General features: G+C 53.4%; 1 protein-coding gene across 1 annotated transcript in view; it reads right to left on the bottom strand.

The window, feature by feature from the left end:
• Positions 1-1,815: 1,815 nt before the first annotated feature.
• Positions 1,816-24,262, bottom strand: part of XRRA1 (X-ray radiation resistance associated 1) — a 73,667-nt gene continuing 51,220 nt past the window's right edge. The window contains exons 8-18 of the mRNA XM_045293189.1: positions 20,483-20,614; positions 19,451-19,668; positions 16,930-16,970; positions 13,558-13,683; positions 9,769-9,862; positions 9,081-9,199; positions 5,078-5,425; positions 3,282-3,480; positions 2,622-2,743; positions 2,324-2,429; positions 1,816-2,069 (exon numbers count right to left, since the gene is read on the bottom strand). Of these exons, the coding sequence (XP_045149124.1) occupies positions 1,816-2,069; positions 2,324-2,429; positions 2,622-2,743; positions 3,282-3,480; positions 5,078-5,425; positions 9,081-9,199; positions 9,769-9,862; positions 13,558-13,683; positions 16,930-16,970; positions 19,451-19,668; positions 20,483-20,614 (1,759 nt within the window). The remainder of the gene's footprint in view (positions 2,070-2,323; positions 2,430-2,621; positions 2,744-3,281; positions 3,481-5,077; positions 5,426-9,080; positions 9,200-9,768; positions 9,863-13,557; positions 13,684-16,929; positions 16,971-19,450; positions 19,669-20,482; positions 20,615-24,262) is intronic.

The raw sequence follows: 24,262 nt of genomic DNA, 5'->3' as shown, positions 1-24,262 counted from the left end.
ACTAGGGACAAACTCCTAGAACAGTCATCCTTTGTGTGCGCAAGTCTGGCTTACGGGAACATGCCAGGTCCTGTCTCCTCGAGGCCTTAGCCATCTCAAAACAAAAGCAGTTCAGGCAGAGTTCAAGTGGCGGGGTGCTAGCTGCTAGCTCCTTTCCCAAAGGAAGTGTTCACCCAGACAGGCCACAGATTCCAAAGCTCTGTATTTTGACACCGACTTAAAGGAATGGGATGTAGTCGCTGTAATCTGAATGGAGTACCTCTGCCCTGGTGACGGTGGTTCTGCGTTGGGCTGCTAACACAAGGCCAGCAGTTTGAAACCACCAGCAGCTGCTTGGTGGAAAGAGGAGACTCCCTGCTCCTGTGAAGATGTACCTTTCAGAAACCCTGGCTGTGGAGCTTGTTTGTTTGTTTGGACCTGAGCTGAGCACCAGCCCCAATTGGCCTAAGGTATAGCTTCTTCAGGATGTTCTGACATGGATGGCTGGGCTGGCCAGGTAAAGTGTTTGGTCAGAACTGCCCAAGAGCTTTCCAACCCTTTGGAAGAGATGGTACCCCTGTCACTGAATATAAACAAAAACTCATGGAGTAGGTGCTGACAGTTGTGGGAAACAGGAGTTCTCCCAAGTTGTCTCCCCCAAATATATGCCAAACTTTGCTGCTGCAAATGACTATACACTTGGAGGTCATCAGGAGTAGATCAGGGGTTATTTTCCCTAAGGGTTATCAGCCATCTAGCACAAGCAGTCACCACTGTTTATCCCACAAATAGGGCCCACTAACTCCCTTCTGATAAGGATAGTAGTCAATCTGTTTCCTTGTAGGAAACGCCTGAAAGGTCAAGCCCACCCAAGGATGACCAAGGTTAGTCCGCAATCATGAATCTAGGGTCCTCCCATCTTGTCACAGGTATACCTCTAGTCCCTCCCATTCCTATGTGCACACCCCTAACTCACCCCCTCCTGTTACGCCTATGCCCATTGTACATCCCCTTCCTAGAATGTGTATGCCTATTGTACTGCCCCTTCCTGTGACGTGTGGTTACCTGCAATCACGCCCCCCGAAGTAGATATAACCCTTGGTTAGCAATATACCAAGTCCTCGAGCCTCCTGCTGGGTCCCTGCCCCACCTCGTCTCGGCCCACGCTGTGCGTGGACCTGGCCGGTAAGATCATGGCCATCCAGGAGGTGAGCATGCTACCATGAAACGTGTTTGACTCCATTATTTGACTCTATCATGCTCTCGATGACTTTAATGTAATATGTATCTCATCCGTACAATGTGCCTATAGAACCCGCGATTAGTGGTGGGGGGAAGGGAACCCCTGGACCTCAAACACCCCACCCCGTGCGCAGCAGGGAAAGCACGGTTTTTCTGGGGTTCGGAAGTCTTACCCTGCGCCCCATCCGGACTCCGATTTTATTGGCACTGGCTCTGATAACTGATGGGCCTCGCCGTGTGCTGTGACTGCACTGACTGCGTTACCCATGGGGCTCTTGACATGAGCCCGTCAGCAAGGATCCCCCTTCCAGGCGTGACCGCGGCGGTGCCCTGGCCCAGCCAGGTTCCAAGGACAACAGTGGTGACTTCGCTCTCCGCACCCATTCTTTATTGCAGCTGGGCCGGGTCCCGCCAGGCCCGGGGAGGGGAGGCCCCGACCAGCTCCCCTCTGCCCTCAGACAGCACGTGCGGCGGGCCGCTCCGAGACCCGCGCAGTTCCCGGACCCCAGGTCGGCCACCGGGAACGGCCGGGCGCGGGCCCCCCGGGGAGGGCGGCGGGTGCAGGCGGGCAGCGCGCGGAGCCCCGCGGCAGCCCTAGCCTTTGGAGTCGCTGGCCGGGGGCTCCTGGCAGAACTCGTCCATGAACTCGAGGAAGCGGCCGAACTTGGGCTGGGCCTCGGCCAGCGCAGGGGCCGGCGGCGGCGGCGGCTGCTGCCCGAACACGGTGCGCAAGGAGCCGCGCACCAGCTGCCGGTAGCGCGCCTGGAACTCCTTCAGCAGCCGCTTGGCCTCCAGGTACTGCTTCTGGTTCACCAGGCGCGGCTCGGCGCGCCCGCGCAGCACGGTGCCTGCGGGGCAGTGGGAGGCAGTGGCAGGAGGGCCGGGGCGCCGACAGCGGCACCCCTAGTTTGGGGCAGTGGGAAGCCAGGGGTGTGTGTCCCCTCCTGGTTCTGCCTCAAGCCTGGGCTCTTGCGTGCGTTAGGCAAGTCCCTGCACCGTGGCTCCTGGCCTCGATTTCTCCATCTGGGGGGTGGGGGAGGGTGCTTTCGAGGGTCCCCTCTGCCCTAACCCAGCATTTGCTCCCCGGGGACCGGAGCCGTACCTAGTGGCGCCTCTGTGATGTTCCGGGGGTCCCGCATGCGCCTGAGGATGTCATCCAGCAGCTGGGCTCGGGTCTTTCGCGGGGGTGGAACCGGGGTCCTCGGGGCCTGTCAGGACATAGGAGGTGGTGTTAGCCCGGCTTAGGCCACACTCCCCTGGCCTCGCCCCTTAGGCCACAGGTAGGGGTGTGCTGAAGGCCCCGGGAGCATGGTTCTTAGAAGGTCCCCAGGGGACAGTCACTCCTGTGAGTTGGGGGGCTCCTGAGGGCTATGGGCACACTAAGTGAGGCGGGCACTTACCCGCTTCTCCTTGGGGACAGTGGAAGGGGGTTTCCAGAGGGTGTCCACCTTGGCCTTGGGGGGGTGGTACAGGAGCGGATGCTTCAGGATTTGCTGCAAGGCCTTCGCATTCTTCTGGGTCCCTAGGGTCAGAAAGCAGGGCGCCATCCAGGCAACCACGCTTCATCTGATGCCTCCCCCGCACCCCATTGTCTAGACACACACACACAGTTCCCAGACATCTCCCCAACCTGTGGCGGTGCCTGCGGTTCCATCATTGGCTCACTGACTACTTGTCCCCTGTGAGCATAGATCCTCATGGACAGTGAGCACTGGAGCTGGGGGCTGGCCCCAGTGTCACTGGTTGATGAGGACATCAATTAGCCCCCTACTCCAACCAGGGGCTGTTCACTTCCAGTCTTAACTGCACTGGCTGAGGTCTGTTCAAACCTTTAGGGACGAGGGACCTTTCTAACCAGAGCTGCTGGACTCTGAAGACACCCTAAAAGCCAATGAAGGCTCACACCGACCCCTCTGACAGACACGGAGACAGGAGACGGTGCACCGCAGCGGGAGAAGGCAAGCTAGTGTCCAGCGGGGGTTGGGGGTTGGGGGGGTGGGGGGCTGACTTACTGCGGCTGTGCAGGGGGCCCTTGCCCCAGAGCTGACTTTCCCACATACCCTTTGGCTCAGCGAAGTCTGGGTCCGGCTTGGCTGTCAGTAGCTCCTCGTAGCCGTGGTACTTTTGGGGGAGCATGAAGGCAGATGGACGCCTCCTTCGAGCCCTTTTCGTCTCTTTGGGTGCTGTCGATGGCCTCTTGTGGTCATGCTTCCTCACCTTTGAGTCGTCCTTCTGGACGGAGGGCGGCAGCTCACTCACCTGTGCCCAGGAGGGAAAATACATTCATTTCTCCCATTAGCACTTGAGCATAGACCAAGCTCCCTCCCAGTCCCCGCCGGGCTCTGGGGGCACCGCGGCCCTCGGTAGTCTGCAGACGAAGAGCGGGAGGGTATAAAAACAGACAGTGGTCGTCTCCTTTCATAAATATGACTCTAGTAATGAGCGCAAGGTCACGGGTGGGTCCCGAGGAAGCCCTGGCCCCAGCTTGGGGGAAGGAAGCTTCCTGGAGGAACTGATTAAGACTGAGCAAAATCTTGAAGAACTACCGATATATCTTGGCAGAGGTAGGAGTGGAATGGGCTGCAGGAAGCCGGGAAAGGCTGATGTTACAGGCAAGGAAAAGCCTGAGCAGAGGTGAGATACAGCAAAGGAGTCCTAGGGGGATTAAGAATCAGCATCGCTGGGGTGCCACGGGAAGAGACAGGCGACAGGAGCGGTCAGTAGGGCCCAGGCCGGTTTGTTTTAGTTGCTGTCCGGTCAGCTCAGTTCTGCACCTTCCGTATGCAGAACACGGCATCACCTAGTGTGAGAATGACAGGGTGACGCAATTGACTGGATTGCGTTGGCTGCTAGGAAAACCAGACCCACAGTTGGGCGATACATCTCTGTGACGAGGACAGCGCTGCCTGATGTGTGTGCTCCAGTGATGGAATTTCCCTGAACACGTCATTTCCTTTCCTGCCTGTCTTTCCTTTCATCCAACTCTCTCAACGGTTTGTTCTCTCAACGGTTTGTTCCGATACATCATTGTTTACACTCTGCTCTGTACCCAAAGGGGATACTCCCGTACTGTGTGAATTTAGATGTCACTACAAGTCACTTGTGAAGCAAAGATGGATGACTAGAGCGAGTCCCACATACATGGTTAGGCAGATATACAGGACAAGAATGAAGTTCAAGGGGGCTTCTGCCAACTCTCCAGCCCTAAAATGGCCTTTCCCCTACATGCTACCCTCTGTCCCACTGGCCCTGATCCAGTTGTTTCTCCTGCATGGGCCATTTTCACTTCCTTCCTTGGTAGCCTGCGCTGCCTGCCCAGAATGAGCTTGCCTGCTGCCCACATCTTCCCATTCAGTCTGTAAAGCTCGGCTCATCAGAACCTCTTCCAGGAAGCCCTCATGGACTGCAGCAGGCTCATCCCTCCTTCCATTAAGGACCAGGCTCTGGAGTTTCCCCAGTCTCTGCACTGGTTTCTGCTATTCCTTCTGCTGCCTCCACCATTCGAGTGAGAGCACCTTAAGGCCGGGCTCCTGTCTGATCACCTCTGTCCCCGGGCAGCATCAGAAGTGAGGCAGCAGACAAGCCTTCTCCCAAACTGGTCAGATTCATACCCAGCCAGACCCTAGGTGTTTCAGGTGCCACAGGACCATGACCTGTCTCTCTGGGTGCCCCTCCCCATCAAGACCCCCCATCCATCTTAGGTCAGTGGACCAAGAAAGGACTCGCAGACCCTGCCTGGTGTTGTCCTCTGGTTCCCAGACCGGCCATGTGCCTGCTCCCAGCTACCTACAGCAGCCCCACCGCCACCATAGGGCCACCCAAGAACCTGCAGGATCTGAGAGGGGTGGGCGGGCACCTGGGTCAAGAAGATGGACTCAGTGCTTTTGGTGTCTTCGTCTGATGGGTGCTCGGGGCTGAGGTGGCCGGCTCCATCACTCGGGCGGGACAGGATCTCTTCGCTGTGCACCGTGGAGTTGGAGCAAATGGGAGGCAGTGGAATGAAGGTTCGGTGCGAGGCAGAGAGGCCCTCGATGCCCTCGATGGGCAGCTCAGACTCCACAGGACTGAGTTTGGCAGCGGACGGTTCTTCAGTGGGGTCTGCCTCCAGCTCTGCCTCACCCCTCGTCAGAGACCCAACAGCAGTCAGAGACGGCTCCTGGAGCACCAGGTGCTGTTTGGGCACCTTTGGGACTTGAGTTTTCACCTGTCGTGAAGGAAAGGCTGGGCTGGATTGCTCCCTGGTCTGAAGTCTCGCCTCTTGGACTTCCCCGCCCGAGGGCGAGAGTGCTCCGGACAATGGTCAGAGGACTGGGTAAGGGCCTTACTCACTGCCCTCGAGTTGGTGCTGACTCATAGCCACCCACTGTGGGTTTCCGAGACTGCCACTGTTTACAGGAGTAGAAAGCCCCGTCTTTCTCCCACGGAGCTGCTGGTGGTTTCAAACTGCTGACCATGTGGATTGTAACCACTACCCTACTACTGCTGTTTTTCTTTACATTCAAAGCCACCTAGGAAGGAGCACCTCATGTTAGAGACAGGAGACCAGGCTCAGAGAGGTAAAATCACCTGTCCAGGATCACACCTGTTCGGACAGCGTCTGGACTGTCAGATTCCATTCCTGAGCGCCAGGTCTCATTCCACATCTCTGACTAGCGCCCCCTGACCTTCTGTCTAACACGGTGGCCTTGATTTAAAGGCTCACTCAAGGCAAATCCCTTGAGTTCAGGGGCCAGGAAAGAGCCCCTGTTGAACCAACGGCTCAGTGTCTTTAACTCGCAAAAGCCTGGCGCCCGGCTTGCCCTCCCCCGGGCCTTGGCTCAGCTGCCAGGAGCTCTGTGCTCATTTTCCTCCACGGCCTGAGTTCTCTCGCCCCCTCCCTATAAACCCATACTAAATAAAGCAATTATATTAATCATTAATACAAATTACAAAAATACACCACTAACTGTAATTAATATAAATATTAAACATATATATTTTTATCAAAAGTCCTCGGACCCCTTAGATCTGGCTTCCCAGGCTGTGCATTAGACAGAGCTGAAGCACAACAAGAAAAGAAGCAGGGGCCACAGCCCCCCCCCACAACCCCCCCCCTCCTCCTGACATGGGAGAAGAGCCGCCGCAGGCCTGCTCTCAAAGGAGGCCCTGAGTGCAGAAGTCCCTGGCAAATGGGGGAGTGTGAAAGACTACAGTTTTAGAAAGTACATTTTTTTTGCTTTAAGTAATATTAAATTGAAGTCATTTTTGTTTATTGAACCACTGTCCTAATAAACTTTAAAAAATAATTTAAAAAATTCTTAGTACAGAAAAGCAACAATGACAAGCTATATAATACTTGCTGTGTTAGGGCAACTGTATACAAATGGGGGCTTTTAAAAAATGATGAATTCCTAAGATCAGTGCTGGGCTGGCATAGGTTTTCATGATTTGCTTGAAGAGAGCATGTACTTTTGCCTGGTGAGCAAACTGTTCTGTAGGCCATGGAGGGGACAAGCCATGGAGGGGACAAGCATTCCAAGGGTGCAGGGCAAGACGATCTAAGTCCAAACAAGCATCGTCACATACAAAAATAAGGACTTCCCGTAGGTGACATGCACCCACAGAAGCAGTGGGGAAGGTCTGGGAGCTGTTTGTGGGAAACAAATACCCGTGAGGAGCATGCGGACTTTAAAAGTTGCCCTCCACACACACACACACACAAATGTATTCACCGATACAACACTGATTGAGCACCTGCTATCTGCACCAGCACTAGTAACCGATGAAGAGGACAATGGTGAAGCCTAAGTTTAGATTGGTCTTAAAAATACTTCCCTCTTAGAATACTTTTCAAGAACCAGTTTCCTTTTTGAAAATGGGTAAGAGCTCATGCTGGAAGCCTCAGCTTGTTTTCTGAACCTAGGAGGCAGGGATGGTCAGCACAGTGCCTGACCTCAGGGTGGCCGCTGACCAGCCGGTGGGGAAGGGGCTGGGCGAGCCTGCCTCTCACAGATCAGTGGGTTGGCAGCTGTTGCCTCTTTCTGCCTGGAGCAGTGCTGGAGGGGCCCCTTCCCAGAGAAGAATGGGCAGTCTGTGGGGGTGGGGGGTGCTGCAAGGATCCAGGGGGCTGCAAAGGCAGATATCCACATTTTACCCTGGCTTATGTGCTATAGTACACATGCTTTTAATTGTCACGTGGGGAACGGAGACTGCTCAGTTTTTGTTTGTTTTCTGAAAGGAGGTGGTAGGCCAAGTCAGTTTGAGAATCAATGGTGTAATTAATTAATTGGGGTGACTGTTAACAATAGCCATTGGGAGGCACCGGCCTCCCCCCCCCCCCCCCCGTGGGCTGGATTACCAGGCATCGCATGCAGATTGCACTATCTCCCACCTGTCAGCTCAGAAGCAGAGGCCTCACACAACTCTTTAGCTGCCTGTTGGGTAGTTCTGGGCTTACTCTGGAAGGTTCTCCATTTCCCCCCATTCTGTCCATCTGAGGGGAGGAGATGCAGCCTTGGGCCTGGAAGTGTGTTTGTTCTGCATGCCCAGCCCCAGCTCTGGCAGTACGCTGAGAACATGCAGGCCCCAGGTCCCCGACATGGGGGAGGTAGGCATCGCCCATCTGACTTCAGGCCTGAGCCACTTCCTCTGGTCCTGCCCGGAACTGGGGGTTAACAGGCATTGGCCCAAATCAACAAGCTGTTACTCGTGCTCCATCTGGCTACTGCATTTTGCCTTTGCCCTCCATGAGTCAACCTTGCAGGGGAAGTGGGGTGAGGAGCACCACACCCTGGGTCCCAACACTACCTTTTCACCAGTCAAGTCACCTCTCTGAGTCTTTTCCTCCTCTGGACAAGGCTGCGTCTGAGGATGAAGGCGTGGGAGGGACAGGGGCTCGGGGACTAGGCACAGGTGGGTGTTCTGGAAAGGGGGCCAATGTGCTCAGCATCTGGTTCCCTCTGACTTAGCCACCTGCTGAGGTAGGAGGGCCTTAGAGGGGTGGCAGGCAAGGGGGAAGAGGAGGGAAACCCTTTGAATGATTTCTGGTTCTGCAATCCTCTGGGGGCTCCAATCAGGAGCTTGGCAGGACAGAGGCCCGTTCTGGAGGGAGGAAGGTGGGCATAACTATGTAACTTTGGGGATCTGTAACATCCAGTCCAGCTTCTGATGGCAGGAAAGCCAAAGTTCAGGGGAGAGGACCATGTCCTGGGAATTTCTGAAATTCTCCAGCTGGGAGAGGGATTTGGCTTCCCTACGGCATCCTACAAGGCAAGGCTCAGACCACCGGCTGGGCGAGTCGCAGAGAAAAACGTGCCTTTCTGCAGGGGGACCTCTTCCTGCAGGCCCCGTCTAGCTCTGTGCAGCAGTCATGACCACCAGAGAGGATTATGGTGTGCCCTGGCCTGAGGCAGTGGATTATCTCGTGTATTTTCTTATCTGCGGCTCCATCCAGTCCTCTCAGCAGCTCTGAGAGGTTATCAAGATGAGAAAACAGAGGCACCGACAGGCGAGGCAGCTCTGGTTGGTGAGAGAGCCAGGCTTGTAGCTGGGTCCTTAGACTTTAAGGCTGGGGTCCCCACCCCACCCCCACACTGCCTTCTCTGAGCCTCAGGTTTTCTGTACAATTTAGGGGTGAGACTAGGTGCCTTCCAAGGCTCCTCCCTACTCTGACTTTTGGGGTCTCTAACTGTTGGTCTTGTTCCTTCTTGGGTATCGCTGTGCTTTCCAGAGCAAGGAGGGGAGAAGACAGCATCAACATCATCTGACCCAACATTCGAGGCCAGCGCAGCTCTACCCCAGGTCAGTAACACACGTCCAATAAGCTCCCTGCCCCGGGCCGAGGCTGAGGGCCCAGGGCCGAGTGCATGGTCGTCGCTTACCTTCCTTGATTCCTTCCGTGACATCAAAATGTGGGGGTGCCTAGCCCTTACTATCTTCCTTCGAATTAAGTGGATCCCCAGCCGCTCCTGGAGGAAGCTCTTCAACAGTGGAGGGACCCCTGGGGCCAGGATGGGAAAAGGAAAACATCCACGCTAGCTCGCGGGTCCTGGCGTGAGGCGCACGGCTCTAACACGCTCCAGGCACTGCTCAAGTGACCTTGCGGGTGTCCCTGTACTCTGAGCCCCCTCCGCTGAGGCACAGAGAGCTGAGTCTACCCGGGGCCGATCTAGAACAGGGTGGGCAGACTTTTGAGAGGACAGAGCCGATCCTGTCCCTCGCAACAATCTGAGAGTGATTGGAGGGCCACACATATGTTTACAAACAAATGAGATCACCATTATCCGGGTAACAGCCTTTCAATATTTTTCGACTCTACTTCAGAGCTACATGTATGTATCCAAAAAGCTATAGATGGCTCTCGAGCCGCAGTTTGCTGACAGCGAGTATACAAGGACCCGAGCTCCCCTGGCATCCTCCTGGCCGGGCCTCCAGTGGCTGCCCTCTGCCCTGTGCACTCCCGGCTCCACTCTGCAGGCGCAGCCCTGGTGGTCAGCGTGCAGAGGGAAGGGAGGGCCTCCGCTGGGTCCCTGGGCCCGGGTGGGCGGGGCCGGGCTTGTGGGCACTTACCTCGAGTATGGGCCACCAGAGGGTTGTTATGGAAGACGAGCTCACAGAGAGACGGGAAGAGAGCCACCGGCAGCAGCGCGTCCTCCCTCGCGATCTGCAATAAACGCGGGGGTGCCTGGGATCAGCCTCTGCTGCACACACTTGCTGGGAGCAAGATGGACATGCATCCTGGAGCTGCTCACAGCCCAGCCTTATCCCTGCGCTTTCCGGGCTCACTCCAGGACGGCCCACCCTCCCCATCGGAAGTTCCATCACCGCTTCCCATTCTTCACATGCCCAGTAGTGGCGACGAAATAATAGCAAACATTTATATAGCTTTTTTTCCCCCCACAAGGTGTCTGGGAGTTTGGCTGGAAGTGAGACTTCTGGCCCCAGGTCACCTAGAGGTGACCTTTACCTTCCTCAGTTCAAACCACAACATCTGTCAACACGACTCCTGATGGTCCCCTTCACTGAGGCCTGTCCTGGCACTGACCAGAAGAGGGCCTGGGGAGGACCCACCCACCAGAGGCATAATAACCATAATGGGTGGTCTTGGAGGGGCCGCCTGCGGGCAGAGGGTATGTGCTGGGCTGCAGTCCACACGGTCAGCTGCTGCGTGGGAGAAAGACAGGGCTGGCTCCCTACTCCCCTAAAGAGCCCCCATCTCGGGAACGCGCAGCGCAGTTCTACCCTGTCCTGTAGGGCGGTGATGAGTCGGCATCCACTAGACCTCAGTGAGTTCGTTTGAGTTTCGTGGCAAAGGAGACCTCATGACTGTTTGGGGTCCAGAGGCCACCCCATTTCCTGAAAGCTAGCTTACAAGCCATGGCTGGGTGGCCAAACTGGCATCAGAAGGACAAAAAAATAATAATAAAATACGCAGCCCTTGAGATGGGATGGAGTATCCAGGGACCCTCTTGGGCAGGTGTCTATTAGCAGTGGAACAACCTCAGAGCCAGCTAGGGGTCCCAGCATGGGGAAATGGCCTTTCAGACCACTGGGCACACTGGGAAGTGCCCGGTCAGTGTAGACCCGGCCACGGCAGGCTCTCTCCAGGGGTGGGAGAGGCAGGCCCTTCGGCTTGTCTTCCCCTGAGGTCAGTCGCACCAGGCTTACACCGGGTGACTGACTTCAACTTGTGCTTCCAGTTCTGGTCCATTCCGCCAACAGTTACGGAATTCCTACTGGGACCAGGCAAGGGGACAAAGGGAGAGACTGAGACCAGGAGCAGGCAGGGGTGAGACAAGGTGTGAGGAGGACGAGGGAGTGTATTCAAGGGGTACTCAGGATGGAACCCTAACGGGCCCTTCCTGCCCACATGGCCCAGTGGGGAGCAGAACCGAAGGCGAAGTCCCACACGGGAGAGCCGACTTGCAATGGTGACAAGGACCACAAAACAGAAGTGCACACGTGCCTGCGTGCCGGGGGCCTAGGGAGGGAAGTCAGGGCAGCTACACGTCCCTGGAATCTGAGGGTGAGCAGGAGCTTCATTAGTGAGAGTGTGTGTCAGACACAACTACATCCTCTTGCTGGTTAAGCCATTTCCCCCACCTGCTGAGCACACAGCTAGCCTCCACCTCCTAGACTTCCCGGCAGCCCGGTGTGGTCCTGTGACACAGTCCTGGCCAAGGCAAGGTCGGTGGAAGCGAAACATGACCCTTTCGGGCACAGCCTCTCCGAAGCCTCCTGCAGGGTCCTCTGCTTCTCTCACCCCCTTCTCCCAGCCCACCCATGTAGCCTCTGGGGGCATGGATCCAGTCACATACTTACCCCACGACCACATCAGAGCACTCAGGCCCCTGGGTAATCATGTGGAAAGCCACCTGCCAACCAGGAACATCGACCCTAGACTTTGTAGGAGCAAGAAATAAACTATGGTGTGGGTTGATTGAGATGTTTCCTGTGACCTGATGCAGAGGGCAACGCGTGCCATGCGAAGATGGCACGACAGGCGAGACCTCGGCCGGAGGAGAAAAGCCTGTTGAAGGAATCGAAAGAAGGCCGGGTGACTCGACGCAGACAGCAGATGCACGGGACAGAATGGGGCTGCTGGTGCACGTGGCGCCAGACCACACTTGCTGACGATCTTGGTCCCTGGGGGACCCATTAGATGGCTTTAGGAAATAGAATGGTGTAACTCTGTCAAGCCTTGGTAATGAATTAGCCATGGGGAATGAGAAAGGATGACAACCAGGCTTTGACTAGAATCAACCTGGATGGATAGTGGTGCTACTTACTAAGAGGACAATGGAAGAACTTCTGATCTTTCTGAAGAGAAGAATCATTAATTCACTAAGGATTTGGAGAGAAATATCATTAAGTAGGTGCTCTTTGGCGACCTAATGTCGGGGGTTTAAGTGAAGAGAAAATGTTTTGAGAATGATGTACAAATGCGCTTTACACAATTGATGTGTGTATGGATTGCGATAACAGTTGCATGAGCCCCTAATAAAATGTTAAAAAAAAAAAAAAGTAGGTGCTCTTTGGAAGCACCTTTGAGACCACCATGTAGAGATGCCAAACAGACAGTGGACTCTCTCGGTCTGAGATACGGAGCAGGGCTTCAGCGGAAGTGATACACTTCCATTCTCAGGGGCCCATGGATAACAAAAGCTATCCCTAGGGACAGAGGACTGAGAGTAGGGGAGGGACCAGGGGTGGGCCTTGGGGAACCCTCACACTTGATAGCTAAGCCAAGGGCTCGCAAAACTTTTCTGTTCAGGACCAAAAAGAAATGTTTTACAATAAATGTGTCTAAATGGCCATCTGAACTCTGTTGCAACTATTCAACTTTGACGTTGTAGCACAAACATCTGGGACATCTCAGGGTTCACACCGCGAGCACACGGTGGCGTGTAATCAGTGAAAGAACAGACCTCAAGAGCCACGGAACAGCGTGCAGTGTCCACAAGTAAGGCCGCCCCGGGGACGGCAAATTCAGCTTTCTCATGAAGATGCCAAGGCGGTTCAGTGGAGCAAAGAAAGCCGACTGAACAAATGGTGCTACAACAAATAACAGACCGAGAGAGAGAGAGAGAGAGAGAGAGAGAGAACATTGGATCTTACTTGAAATAACAGATAAAAAAATTATCATGGACCGCATTTAAGAAGCAAAATTGATCAAATTTCTAGGAAAAAAATCAGGAAGAAGCTTGTGATCTTTGGCAGGTAGGCAAATTCTTCTTAAGATGTGAAAAGAGAATGGAAGGAAGAAAAAAAGATCAATTGGACTTAAAATTTTAAATTCTTTTGAAAGACTATGACCAGGCAAGCCACAAAGTGGAAACGTTGATAATGTAAATAATATCGCCTAGATGCTGATAAAGCTACAGTACGTAAAGCGCTCTACTCTTGCAGTGATAAGGGACTAACCCAAGAAACACGTTTTTGAATAGATGCTTCATACAAGAAAATCTATGAACCACCAATAAGCACAGGATAAGATGCTCAACATCAAATGTAAAATCACAAGATGCTCTCATTAAAATGGCTAAAATTGCAGAGATATAACACCAAGTGTTGAGAAGGATGCTGAGCCAAATTAAAAAAAAATAATTGTATACTCAGTGCCTAGCACAGACCCCAGCAATGGTAAGCGCTAACCTAACATCTGTAATTGAATGGGTAGACTACTGCATTGGTCTGCACTCCCTCCCCTCCCCCGTCCTCAGATTGCCTGAGCCCACAGGTCTGTACCCTGGGAACTGGAGGGTTGGCCTTCAAACTATAACAGCCCCCCCCCACCAACCTACAAAAAAAAGTAAAATAAAATAAAACAAGGAAATAGGAAGAGAAGGAGATATTCACCTTGTTGTAGGCCAGGCTAAGGTACCTCAGCTCTGGGAAGGGCGGGGCCAGTGTCTGGTTCCTGGCCTTCAGAGACTTTACAGGAAGAATCTCGAATATGGGTGGAAGAGTACATACTTTGGTTGGCTTGAAAGAAAAAGAAAGAAAAGGAAAATTCAAAGTGGCCTCCTGATCAAGAAGTGGAGGGGCCGAGGGCCCCAGAGCCTTGTGGAAGCCACGTGGGCGGAAAGAGGCACCTCGGGTCATAAGGGTCTGGTTCCGAGTTCTCTGCAGTCACATGGAGAACAAGTTCTCCAGCACCCAAAGTTCCAGCGTCACGCTCTCTGCGGGGGAGAGCAAGACAGCAATGGTGGCAGGTGGTCCTTCCTCCAACCCCATGACCCTCTGCCCTAGATCAGCTTTCTCCACAGCTGAGTGGACAGTTCTTCATAAGGCAAAGGAGCCGGCACTTGCAGTGTTGAGAGGAAGGGGGTTTCCCTAATGGGGAGAGGCCCGATGGGCTAGCCTACATTCTACAGTGGAGATGCTTTGTTCACAGAGGCATCAACAGCTAAGTCCCAAATGACTCCAGCCAGGCCTTTGGACTTGTGTGTGACCTTGCTCCCAGCCACTTGTGGTGTCAGGGTCTCTGTTCAACCCACACTGCCTCAGAGCCAGCATGTCCAGTCAAGCAGAAAATAGAAATTGCTGAATCACCCACACCTTCAATCCGTTTACTTGGATTCAATGAACTAGATTCTGTTCATTTGGGTGTGGACTTGAACATGTAACGGAGCTCTGCTCATAGTCGGTGAAGGTTGGTGGAGCACCTGCTTTGGGTCAAGTAGTTTCTGCCTTGTGGAGCTCAACCTAGTAAAGCCACACACGGGACAGGTTAACCAAGGGTCTGAGTAATGTGCTTGGAAACTTGATCAAATAAAGGTGTAGGGGTGGAGTTTAACCCGTTAGTCAGCTCACAGCATGATGGTGCCTCCTTGTGGGCATGGCCTTTTCATAAGGAGGGTCCTGGGAACCCCCAAACCCCGGAATCCCCAAACTCTGCCCTTACCTTCCTGCTGACAAGCCATGCTGAAACCTGCCACAGCCCTGTGGTGCTTCCACCACCATTGGATCCTCAAGACTTTGCACCCACCAGCCTGCGATCTTCCTGCATTCTACACCATTGCATGTGGCTGCATGAGTCTGCAGAGGGACTCATGGACTAGTATTGGACTGGGCTGGGATGTTTTCTCCATGTACAATGACTTCTTGATATAAGGCTCTCTCTGACATATATATATGAGTGTCACTGGATTTGTTTCTCTAGTCAATCTGGCCTAACACACTGTGGAAGCTGGAGGGGATGAATCAGACTGACTCACAGACAAGAGAAAGCCAGAGTCAGGCTGGTCCTGGATCAGACTGGTCCTGCTGAGGGCAGAAAGGGCCTGTCTTAAAAGGTGCCTTGTTGATTCCAACGCAGAGCAACCCTGTCGACAACGTAACGAGTCACTGCCCAGGCCTGCGCCAGCTTCACAATTGCTATGCTGGAGCCCCCGGTGTGTCACAGCCCTCTCATCGAGGTCCTTCTTCTTCCATTGACTTCTTTGCCAAGCACGCGATCCACTCTTCCACCACCTCTGCTCAGCTCTCACATGCATAGGAGCTGTTTGCAAATACTGTGCCATGGGCCAGGCGCACCTTAGTCTTCACAGGGACGTCTTGGCTCTCTAACACCTTAATCAGGTCTTGGGCAGCAGGTGTGCCCAACACAATATGTCATTTGATCTCTTGACTGCTGCTTCCAAGATGGTGGGTGCAAGCCAGATGAAAGCCTTGGCAGCTTCAACCTTGTCTCTAGCGAGGATGATGTTGCTCATTGGTCCATTGGTAAGGATCTTCGTTTTCTTGATGCTGCAGTGTCATTTAACTGAAGCGTGCCACTGCGATCTTTATCAGTAAGTGCTTCGAGATCGCTCTGCTTTCAGCACATGAGGTGGGTCATCTGCATATCATCGGTGGTTAAGGAGCCTTCCTTCCAGCCTGATGCTGCATTCTTCATCCAGCCCAGCTTCTCTGATGATTTGCTCAGCACGCAGACTGAGTGAGCCTGGTGGTGACAGGATACAAGCCTGCCCGACTCACGGCTTTCCTGAGGTTAACAAGGGCGGCATCCCCGTGGTCTGCTCAGATCACTGCCTAGTGTGTGTAGGTTCTTCGTGACCACAGCAAACGGTTCTGGAATTCCCACTCTTCTCATTGTTATGCATAGTGGGTTATGATCTACACAGGCGAGTGCATTTGCATAGTCAACGAGACGCAAGTACACAACTTTCTGGTAGTCTCTGCTATCAGTCAAAAGCTATCTGACTCAGGCAATGATAGCCGTAGCCTCTTCTCAGTCTGAGTCTTGGGCAGCTCCTTGATTTCATTTCTCTGTATGTCTAGGTCTGTGTCTAGGTCTCTTTCTCTTCTGAATCTGGCCTAAACCTCGGGCAGCTCCCTGTCAGTGGACTGCTGGAAGTGCTGTTGGATCATCTCTAGCAGAGTTTAACTTGCATGTGATATCAATGATCTTTTCCCATAACTGGAGCACGTGAAAGTGAAGAACGGAAGCATCTGAATCATGGTGCTGGCGAAGACTATGGAAAGCACAATGAACTGCCGAAAGAACCAATCAATCTGTCTGGGAAGAAGTACATCTAGAGTAAGGTGACCAGATTTAAAGCGGGACACCATTGCCCGGGGGTGGGGGTGGGGTTTCTTGATTAAAAAGTTGGTCTATATGGACCAAATAGACCATCCCCTAGCTTGTCATGCATTCTTTCCAAAAATCGGGACTGTGCCACCAAAGGCGGTACGTCTGGTCACCTTAATCTAGAGTGCTCCTGGAGAGACGGACTTTGGACCTGTTGTCAGGGGAGACCAGACCCTGGAGAAGGACATCATGCAGTGCAGGAGCAGCAGAAAAGAAGAAGCCCTCAAGGAGATGGCCTGACACAGGGGCTGCAACAATAGGCTCAAGCATGGGGAACAAGGGTGAGGACGGGGCAGGACCGGGCAGTGTTTCATTCTATTGTGCACAGGGTTGCTATGGGTCAGAACCAGCTTGGTGGCACCCAGAAACAACATTATCTATCTGTCTGTCTATCTATCTATCTATCTATCTATCTATCTATCTATCTATCTATCTATCTATCTATCTTCTATACACCACCAGTTTGGTTCTTTAGAGAACCCAGCCTAACACACACGCTTTCTATGCTTTTGCAGCAAATGCTTTTTGACATGCCCTCCTCTAGCAACGCGGCTCGTAGCTCCATGCCCTTGGCTCCATTTCTTAACACTGAAGTTCTAACTCAAGGGCACCAACATAAAGTAGACAGCTCTTACCTGTGAGGTTGAAAATGCAGGGTACGAGGAGAATACCACCTCTGAAACAGAAGAGAAACAAAGCAACAGGGGTCAGAGGTCAGAGCACCGATGGACCCCCAGGGAGGCCAGAGTCCAGGTCTGCCACCCATGGGGGATGACAGGATGCCTCTGGCAGGGGTCCTCATTCTGACTTCCCAATGCAGGTACGTCCCTTGGCACAAAGAACAACATCCTCACTCCTTAACCAGGCGGCCGGGGCCTGCTTCTCCAGTTTCGCCTCAGACTGCTCTCCCCCTCACTCTCGGCAATGCAGCACGCTGACCTCCCATGCTCTTTCTAGCCTCACAACAGCCTGCCAGTCAGTATTCATCAGAAGGGAAACCAATTGTTCAGAAGACAGAACTGTGTATCAGAGGTATTCCATGAGAGGATGTGAAAATAGGGCCGGCCACATTATTAAATCTGGAATGTGTCGAGTCAGTGGATGAAGGAGAGACCCTAGGAGCAGCCAGGACAGGAACAAGAGGAGATTGGGACCACCGGAGGAAGATGGGCCAACCGACAGTTGAATCCAACGGAATGAAGCCTTGCGCTAGGGCTGCTTGCCATGGCCCCGGTTACTGGGACCCTTCCCACATGTCCGTGGTGCGGTAGCCCTACAAGTCCCAAGGTAACCAAGGTGCAGTCGTGGGTGGGCTCTGGGTAGAAGCCCAAGTGGGATCTGTCTCTCCTACAAGGTGGCTGCAGGGGCTTGAGAGAGGAATTCACAGGGGTCTGGGCTGTGGATGCAAACGTGGGCGAGCCCTCCCCTCCAGAAGGACAAGCAGCGACAGCCTCTGCCGGAGCACATGCCCCCAGCGACAGGAAGCAAGGGCTTGCCAGGATGGGTAAGCAACAAGGTGGACAGACAACCAAACAGCTACATGTTGCGGAGGAAAGCCAACACCACGGGGAAAAGGTCATGAAACCTGAAACAAAGCACAACAACAACGGAGGCACCAACCCCTGGAAAAACAAACAAGCGTGAACACAATAGGGCTTGCTTAGCACGCAGAACTAGAAGTCAAAACATATCACAACATATCATTAAAACTATGAAAATCAAAGTAGAAGCCATGAAACAGAGTAGTTAATATTCTGAGAGGCATCCCGTGGCTGTTTCCTTTCTGATACAAAAGCAGGCTGCCGTGGCAGAGAGGCCACCTGCAGCTTCATACGTAGAAACTATGCTCCTCAAAGGAGAAGACATACTGGGTCAGACCCCAAGATGGAAGGAAGGGGCAGCCGAGAGGCCCTCAGAAGGCAGGGCCTGAGACAAGTGTGGGGCGCAAGAGGAAACGACCAGGCGGCCCAAACTTCCAGCACCCGATGGGCTGTCAAGAGAAGGTGATAAAGGTTGGGAAGGGAAAAACAAGAATGCGTCTCCAAGCTGAACATCTGTCATCGATGGTCCAGCAATTCTACTCCTTGATTCATACCCAACAGAAACGAGGGCTATGTGTCCACAATCAATCGATCAATCTGTAAAACAGTCTTCATAGCAGTGTTATCCATTGTAGCCTCAACCCAGAACCCACTAAAATGGCTATCAATAGAAAAAGGGATAAATCAACGATAGCTGAGTGTAATCAATAAAATTCAATAAAACCAGTGAAAATGAGTGAACTGCCGATACATGCGACAACCTGGATCTGATGAATCTCACAGACAGAATGTTGGATGAAATAAATCAGACCCCCAAGAACACATGTGTGATCCCACACATTCACGGATTTCAAATCAGGCAAAACTGAGCGATGATGATTGAGGTCAGACTAGCGGCTATACGTGAGGGAGGCACTGATGCCAGGCTCCTGGGATGCCGGCATTGTTCTGCATTGTTCTGCATTGTAATTGAGGTGCTGGCCACAGGGTGTGTGTTTGTAAAAGCCAGGCTCTACACAGACCTCGAGAGAGTATGGTAGTCTATGTAAGTCAGACCTCACTTTGAGGTGCATGGGAAGCACAGAACAGTGGGGTGGGAGCACCAGGCCAGTGGATTACATACACAGCCCAGAACCCTGCGCGTAGTCTGGGTATCTCAGTTTCTAATAAAGGTGACATCCCCCCCGCCCCTTACTTCTGAATATTGCCCTCTGGATGTAATTCTTGGAGCTGTGATTACCATCTTGAGACCCCAGTGGGGTCCAGTCTACAAGGCCAAGCAGGCAGGCTAAGTCAGGCAGAGCAGAGGAGCCTGAGCCCCTGGGGGACATCAGTGCACCCTCCCTGCAAAGCGGAGGGTCCCATCATTTGGAGTGTTTTCTGTTTGTTTTTAAATATTTTTAAACCCCTCTTGGTTGCAAAGCCTGTTAACTGATTGAACAGTTGGGAAGTCAGTGAAATCGTTTCTGTGAGACCAACACCTCCCCCAGGCCCAACAACAGACTCGCAGTGAGCTCCCCAGGAAGTCAGTGGTTTTCAGAGCTAATGCTGAGGTTTGTCTTCCCCCCCCCCCCACACCCGGGCCTAAAGTCGCTGGAACAAGGGCCTCACGCACCTGTCCGGTCCACATCCTTCTTCATGGGCAGTACAGTGTAGTCCGGCTGCTCGTCGGAGGCCTCGTACATCCACGACTTGGGTTGCAGTGTGGAGTGGTGCTCTTTCAGGGAACTGTCCCTGCCTCCAACCCAGTCCCCCGACCCATCGAGGAGGTGAACCTGCTGTAGGTACGGGATCCGGAAGATCCTGTTTTGATCCAGGCTCAACTTCTTCAGTCTTCAATTCAGGAACGGGAACATGGAATCACAGCAATGATGGAATCTCAGGGACAGACAGACCCAGCAACGTGGGGAAGGAGACGGAACCTGGCTTGGACCTCTACTCCCCACGGGTGACCTTGAGCCAGAGACTTAGCCTCTCGGGGGCTCCATAGCCCTTTCTTCCAAATGGGGATGATGATGATCAGTATCAACCTCTGAAGGCTAAATGGGACAATGGGCACAGGGCCTGGCACAAAGTGTATTTAGCATGGGGCAACTAAATCCCAAGCAACATTTTCAGTGACCTGAGCGCACTCATTTAAATGCCTTCTTTAAAAACAAAGCCAGCCAAGCAGAACACTTAGAAACAGATTCTAAATGCTTCCTTATATGGACAGCAGTTAAAGTGAAACTTCTCTTTCAGATTCTTCCTCCCTCACCCTCACCTCACCCTCCTGCCTGCTAACCAAGGGCTGCGGTTCAAACCCACCAGGCACTCAGTGGGAACCAGATGAGGCTGCTCCAGTAAGGATTGACAGCCTGGGAAACCCGGGGGCAGTGGGTGGGTCTCCTGTCTCAGGGTCTGGATCCCGTCCCTGCTGGAGCCTCCTCCTGCCTTCCTTTCTCTTTGCTGCCTTTAATCAAGTCACATGACCAGAAGCAAGTCCCCTTTGGTGGGCGAGCTGCAGCTCAGAGGAGAGAAATGCCGTGCTGTGGCCAACAGCTGGGATGAGCTGTGGGGATGGGGTTTGAACCGGGGGCATCTGGGCCCCAGAGCAGCCCTCAGGGGGCAGGGCACAGTGGCCCCATCAAGAGCCTTGTGGCTTTACCTCCGGAGCCCGGCCAGGCTGGCAAAGCAGCTGGGGTTGGACAGTTTGTTGTCATCCAGCATCAGCGTCTCCAGCGCTGGGAACCTCAGGACGTACCTCTTGCTCGCCGCCATGCTTGTTTCAGACGCTTCCCTGCGACATAAGCTCAGGGTGAGGCGTGAGCCAGGGCAGAGGCCACATCCACGCCCCCAGGAAGCCATAGTCAGCAAAGCCACACAAGTGGAGAACCCCTCTAGTGCTCAGGAGGGGGCCTTTTAGAACCTGATGGAATTTCTTCCCCAAGGGACTCCTTTCCTCCAACTGCCCCCCTACCCCTCCAGACATAGCCTTCCCTTCCTTGGCTGTGGACCGTGTAGAAGGCTGGTGATGTCGGGAGAGAGACTGTGTCTTTGTTAGACTTTAGATGGAGCTGGGCCACGGGGCCTGTTTGCATGGCTAGACCTGCAAAGGGGGGAGGGAAGGCCAAGAGGAGGCTTTATGGACACGTCTGGGAGACGGGTGAAGAGGAGAGCGTAGAGATGTGCGTTCGGGGATTGGCGCTCCCTCCGCAGTGCAGATACTGAACAGTTCCTAGCGCCCATGGCTCCCTCCTGCTTCTTCTGTTTAAACCACACCTCCCTGTGGAGCCTCCCAATTACTCACGCACCCCCATTTCTAACATTTTGACATTTCAAGATTGTTATACAGCTGGAATCAGAGTACACAGTCGTTTGGTTTTTTCCCAGCAGCATGATTTCCCAGAGTCATACAAGCTCTCCTTTATTTTATGGCGCGGATAAGCCACGGTCTGCTCCCTGTTGAAGGGCACGGGGGCTGCCTCTCTTTGGGGGTGTTACGAACCAAGCCACCGTGTAGGCTCAGCGATAGGCTTCTGCTGAATGCACGCTTCCACTTCTGTGCGGTAAACAGCCAGGCGTGTAACTGCTGGTTGTCTGGGCGCTGCATGTTGACTTTAGGGGGCTCACTGGCTTTCATTTCTGCACCCGAGTGCCTGAAAGGCCAGGACCCGGCTTCTGACCCACAGCCAGCTGGACTTTCAACATTTGGTTGCACTGGGACTTCTTTCCCCGCTGTTTTTTAGAAACCGCTGTCACCCAGGCTACCCCTCTTCCATCATAGACCAAGCCCTTCTCCTTCAAGCCTCCTCTCTCCTAGACTTCAGCCCCCTTCGTCCAGCTGCTGCCTCCTCTCCTTGGCTTGTGTCTTAGAAGGGGAGCGTTCCCAGAGTCCTGACTTGGGCCTCATTTCTTCATATCCGAGCTTCTCTCTCTGACAGTAACATCACCCCGCCCGCCCCTCTACGTCTCTTTGGCTGACACCTCGTTGTAGCCCCAGCCTTGCACTTGAGCTGCCCCCAGCAGCCTCACTCGAATGCTCTGTGATATCGCAAATGCATGGGCTCAGCATCGAATCTGTCACCTCCCCCACATCTGCTTTTGGTCCTCAGTCCCTACCATCCAGGCCCTGTGGGTTCTTTCAGAGATCTCTCATCATGCTCCATCTGTCCATTCAGGTCTCCTGAGTGCCTATTCTTTTGTAGCAACCTGTTGCATGAATGAATGGAGATATACACCCTCACACACGTGCCTACATACATGCCTCAAGAGTAGCGCCAGCAGCTCCCCTTGTCAAGAACTAGTCAACATTCCCTAAACACACACAAAGCTCATCATGGCATGAAACCTGATCTCTAACAGGAAGTCAGGAACATTTCAAAGCTGAGTCCAGAGGGCTCATACAGCCATTCGTCATGGGTTCATTCACACACACATGCATTGCCCTTACTTGCATTTATAGAGTCAGATACTGGGGGAAACAAGCATGTATCTGCACCCTCAAGGTGCTTACAGGCTTGTGGATGAGAGGGGGTTGTAAAGGGAAAAAAACCACCTCTTGGTGGCTGGGTCGGTAAGAGATTTAGAAATTCAGGGAAGCCATGTTTCCTGTGAAGGGACTCAGCTAGCCACCCAGGCAGCGCACCTGGAAAAGCTGAGAGACGGGCCTGCCTGCACCATAGTCTCCCCCTAAGACATGGCTGAGAGACGGGCCTGCCTGCCTGCCCCAGTCTGCCCCTAGGACGTGGCTGAGAGACAGGCCTGCCTGCCTGCCCCAGTCTGCCCCTAGGATGTGGCTGAGAGACAGGCCTGCCTGCCTGCCCCATAGTCTGCCCCTGAGATGTGGCCGAGAGATCCTGGGTATCCTTACAAGAAGCCTCGCTCGGCCTACTCCAACACCGACAAGCGCCTACCTGCAGGTTGAAGTCATGGCAGCTCTGACTGAAGAAGAGACAGGCCAGAAGTGGTGGCCGGAGGAGCCTGACCACCGTGTGGGGGAACGCTGAAGACCAATGGCCGGAGAAGGAAGGGCGCCTTCAGCTCACGGCCGTTCAAGGTTCCAAGTGACTCTTCTTTTCCTGGAAGGACCAACTTCCAAACACAGTGTTTCATCTCTACCCACGAGCAGTTCCAGGAGGGCGCACAGCTGCTCTGCTGATTTATGATTAATTGGTCAGTCTTCCTTCTTTTAAAAACCTCCAGTGAAATATGAAACCATAAAGAAATAGACCTTTAGGAAATTCCTCTTGATCCTCCTAATGGAGAAGCTGGCGCTGCTCCTGCCTCTTGCAACAAGTTACACTGCGTAGTCGTTGGAAGGCTCCCTCCTAATTATCATATGGAACAGCATCCTTGCATCTCTAAAATCAGTGTCTTAACATAAGGGGGCAGTCGATAGGCAGGTGTGGCAGGTGGGCTGTGAGGCTGCAGAGCAAAGCCCGGCTCTCAGGCCGTGGCCCTCAGAGGGGAAGAGCTCTTAGAAGTGGCAGGAACCTGTCAGTGGGGGAGAGCCCAGTTTCCCAGCTGTCCAGTGGCATAGAGCGATGTTTATATTACCTTCTCTTGCCAAGAGGAATTTACACCTTATAAAGCCTGACAGGTTTCCCTTCATGTTTTCAGAAGCCAAGAGCATGCCCCAGCGGTTGGCTCCAGGAATGGAAACGGGAATTCAAGCGGCATGTTAGAAACAGCCTGGGGGCACCCAACAGGCCTCGGCTCTGGCCCCACAGCTGGCTGCTGCTGGCGGGCTTGCTGTCTGACTTCTGGCCGGTGTCGAGCATCTCTGGGCTTGGTCTGTCTAGTTGACAGGTCACAAAAACCAAGACCAAGCTCACTGCCATCGAGTCAATTCTGACTCATGGTCACCCTATTGGACAGGGCTGACCTGGCCCCGTGAGTGTCTGAGACTGTGACTCTCCACTGGAGTGGCCAGCTGATAGGGCCCGGCTATCTATTTTCGCTTTACAGTGTAAGCCTTTGGATTAGGCTAGAAATCTCACTCAGAAGCTAAACCCAAGGCTCCAGCAAACTTCGCCCGCTCAATGTCAGTTCGCATAGCAGAGCAGCTCCGAGGTGAAGCTACAGAAAGCCCTCCACACAAAGACAAGGCTTATCAGCTGCCCAGGTAAAACTAGGGCTTCTGATGTGGTTGCTGAAAAGCTAATGCTCTTGGATGGCATGACGACATCATTAGGAATGAGCCCCCCTCTCTCACCACTCTAGATTGCCCGGGCCGAGAGAGTGACTGGTGTGGTCCACGCAGGGACCAGAATAAGCTTGATGGGAAGTCAGAGTATCCCATTTCAGCTCAAAATAAGTAAGAGAGAAGTCTGAGAATGGACTGGATCAAATGTGATTCCCCCCAGAGAACGGGAATAGACTCGTGTAATCCAAGGCCTGGAGATGAGGGCTGCCCATCGTCCAGGGCAGACAGCAAGCCGTGCAG

The sequence above is a fragment of the Echinops telfairi genome, unplaced genomic scaffold, assembly GCF_000313985.2.
Source record: "Echinops telfairi isolate 266 unplaced genomic scaffold, ASM31398v2 ScPeMD7_1713;HRSCAF=2227, whole genome shotgun sequence".
Classification (NCBI taxonomy): Eukaryota; Metazoa; Chordata; class Mammalia; order Afrosoricida; family Tenrecidae; genus Echinops; species Echinops telfairi.
Note: the sequence above shows the minus strand (reverse complement) of the source record. Positions and strands in the feature narration are given on the sequence as shown.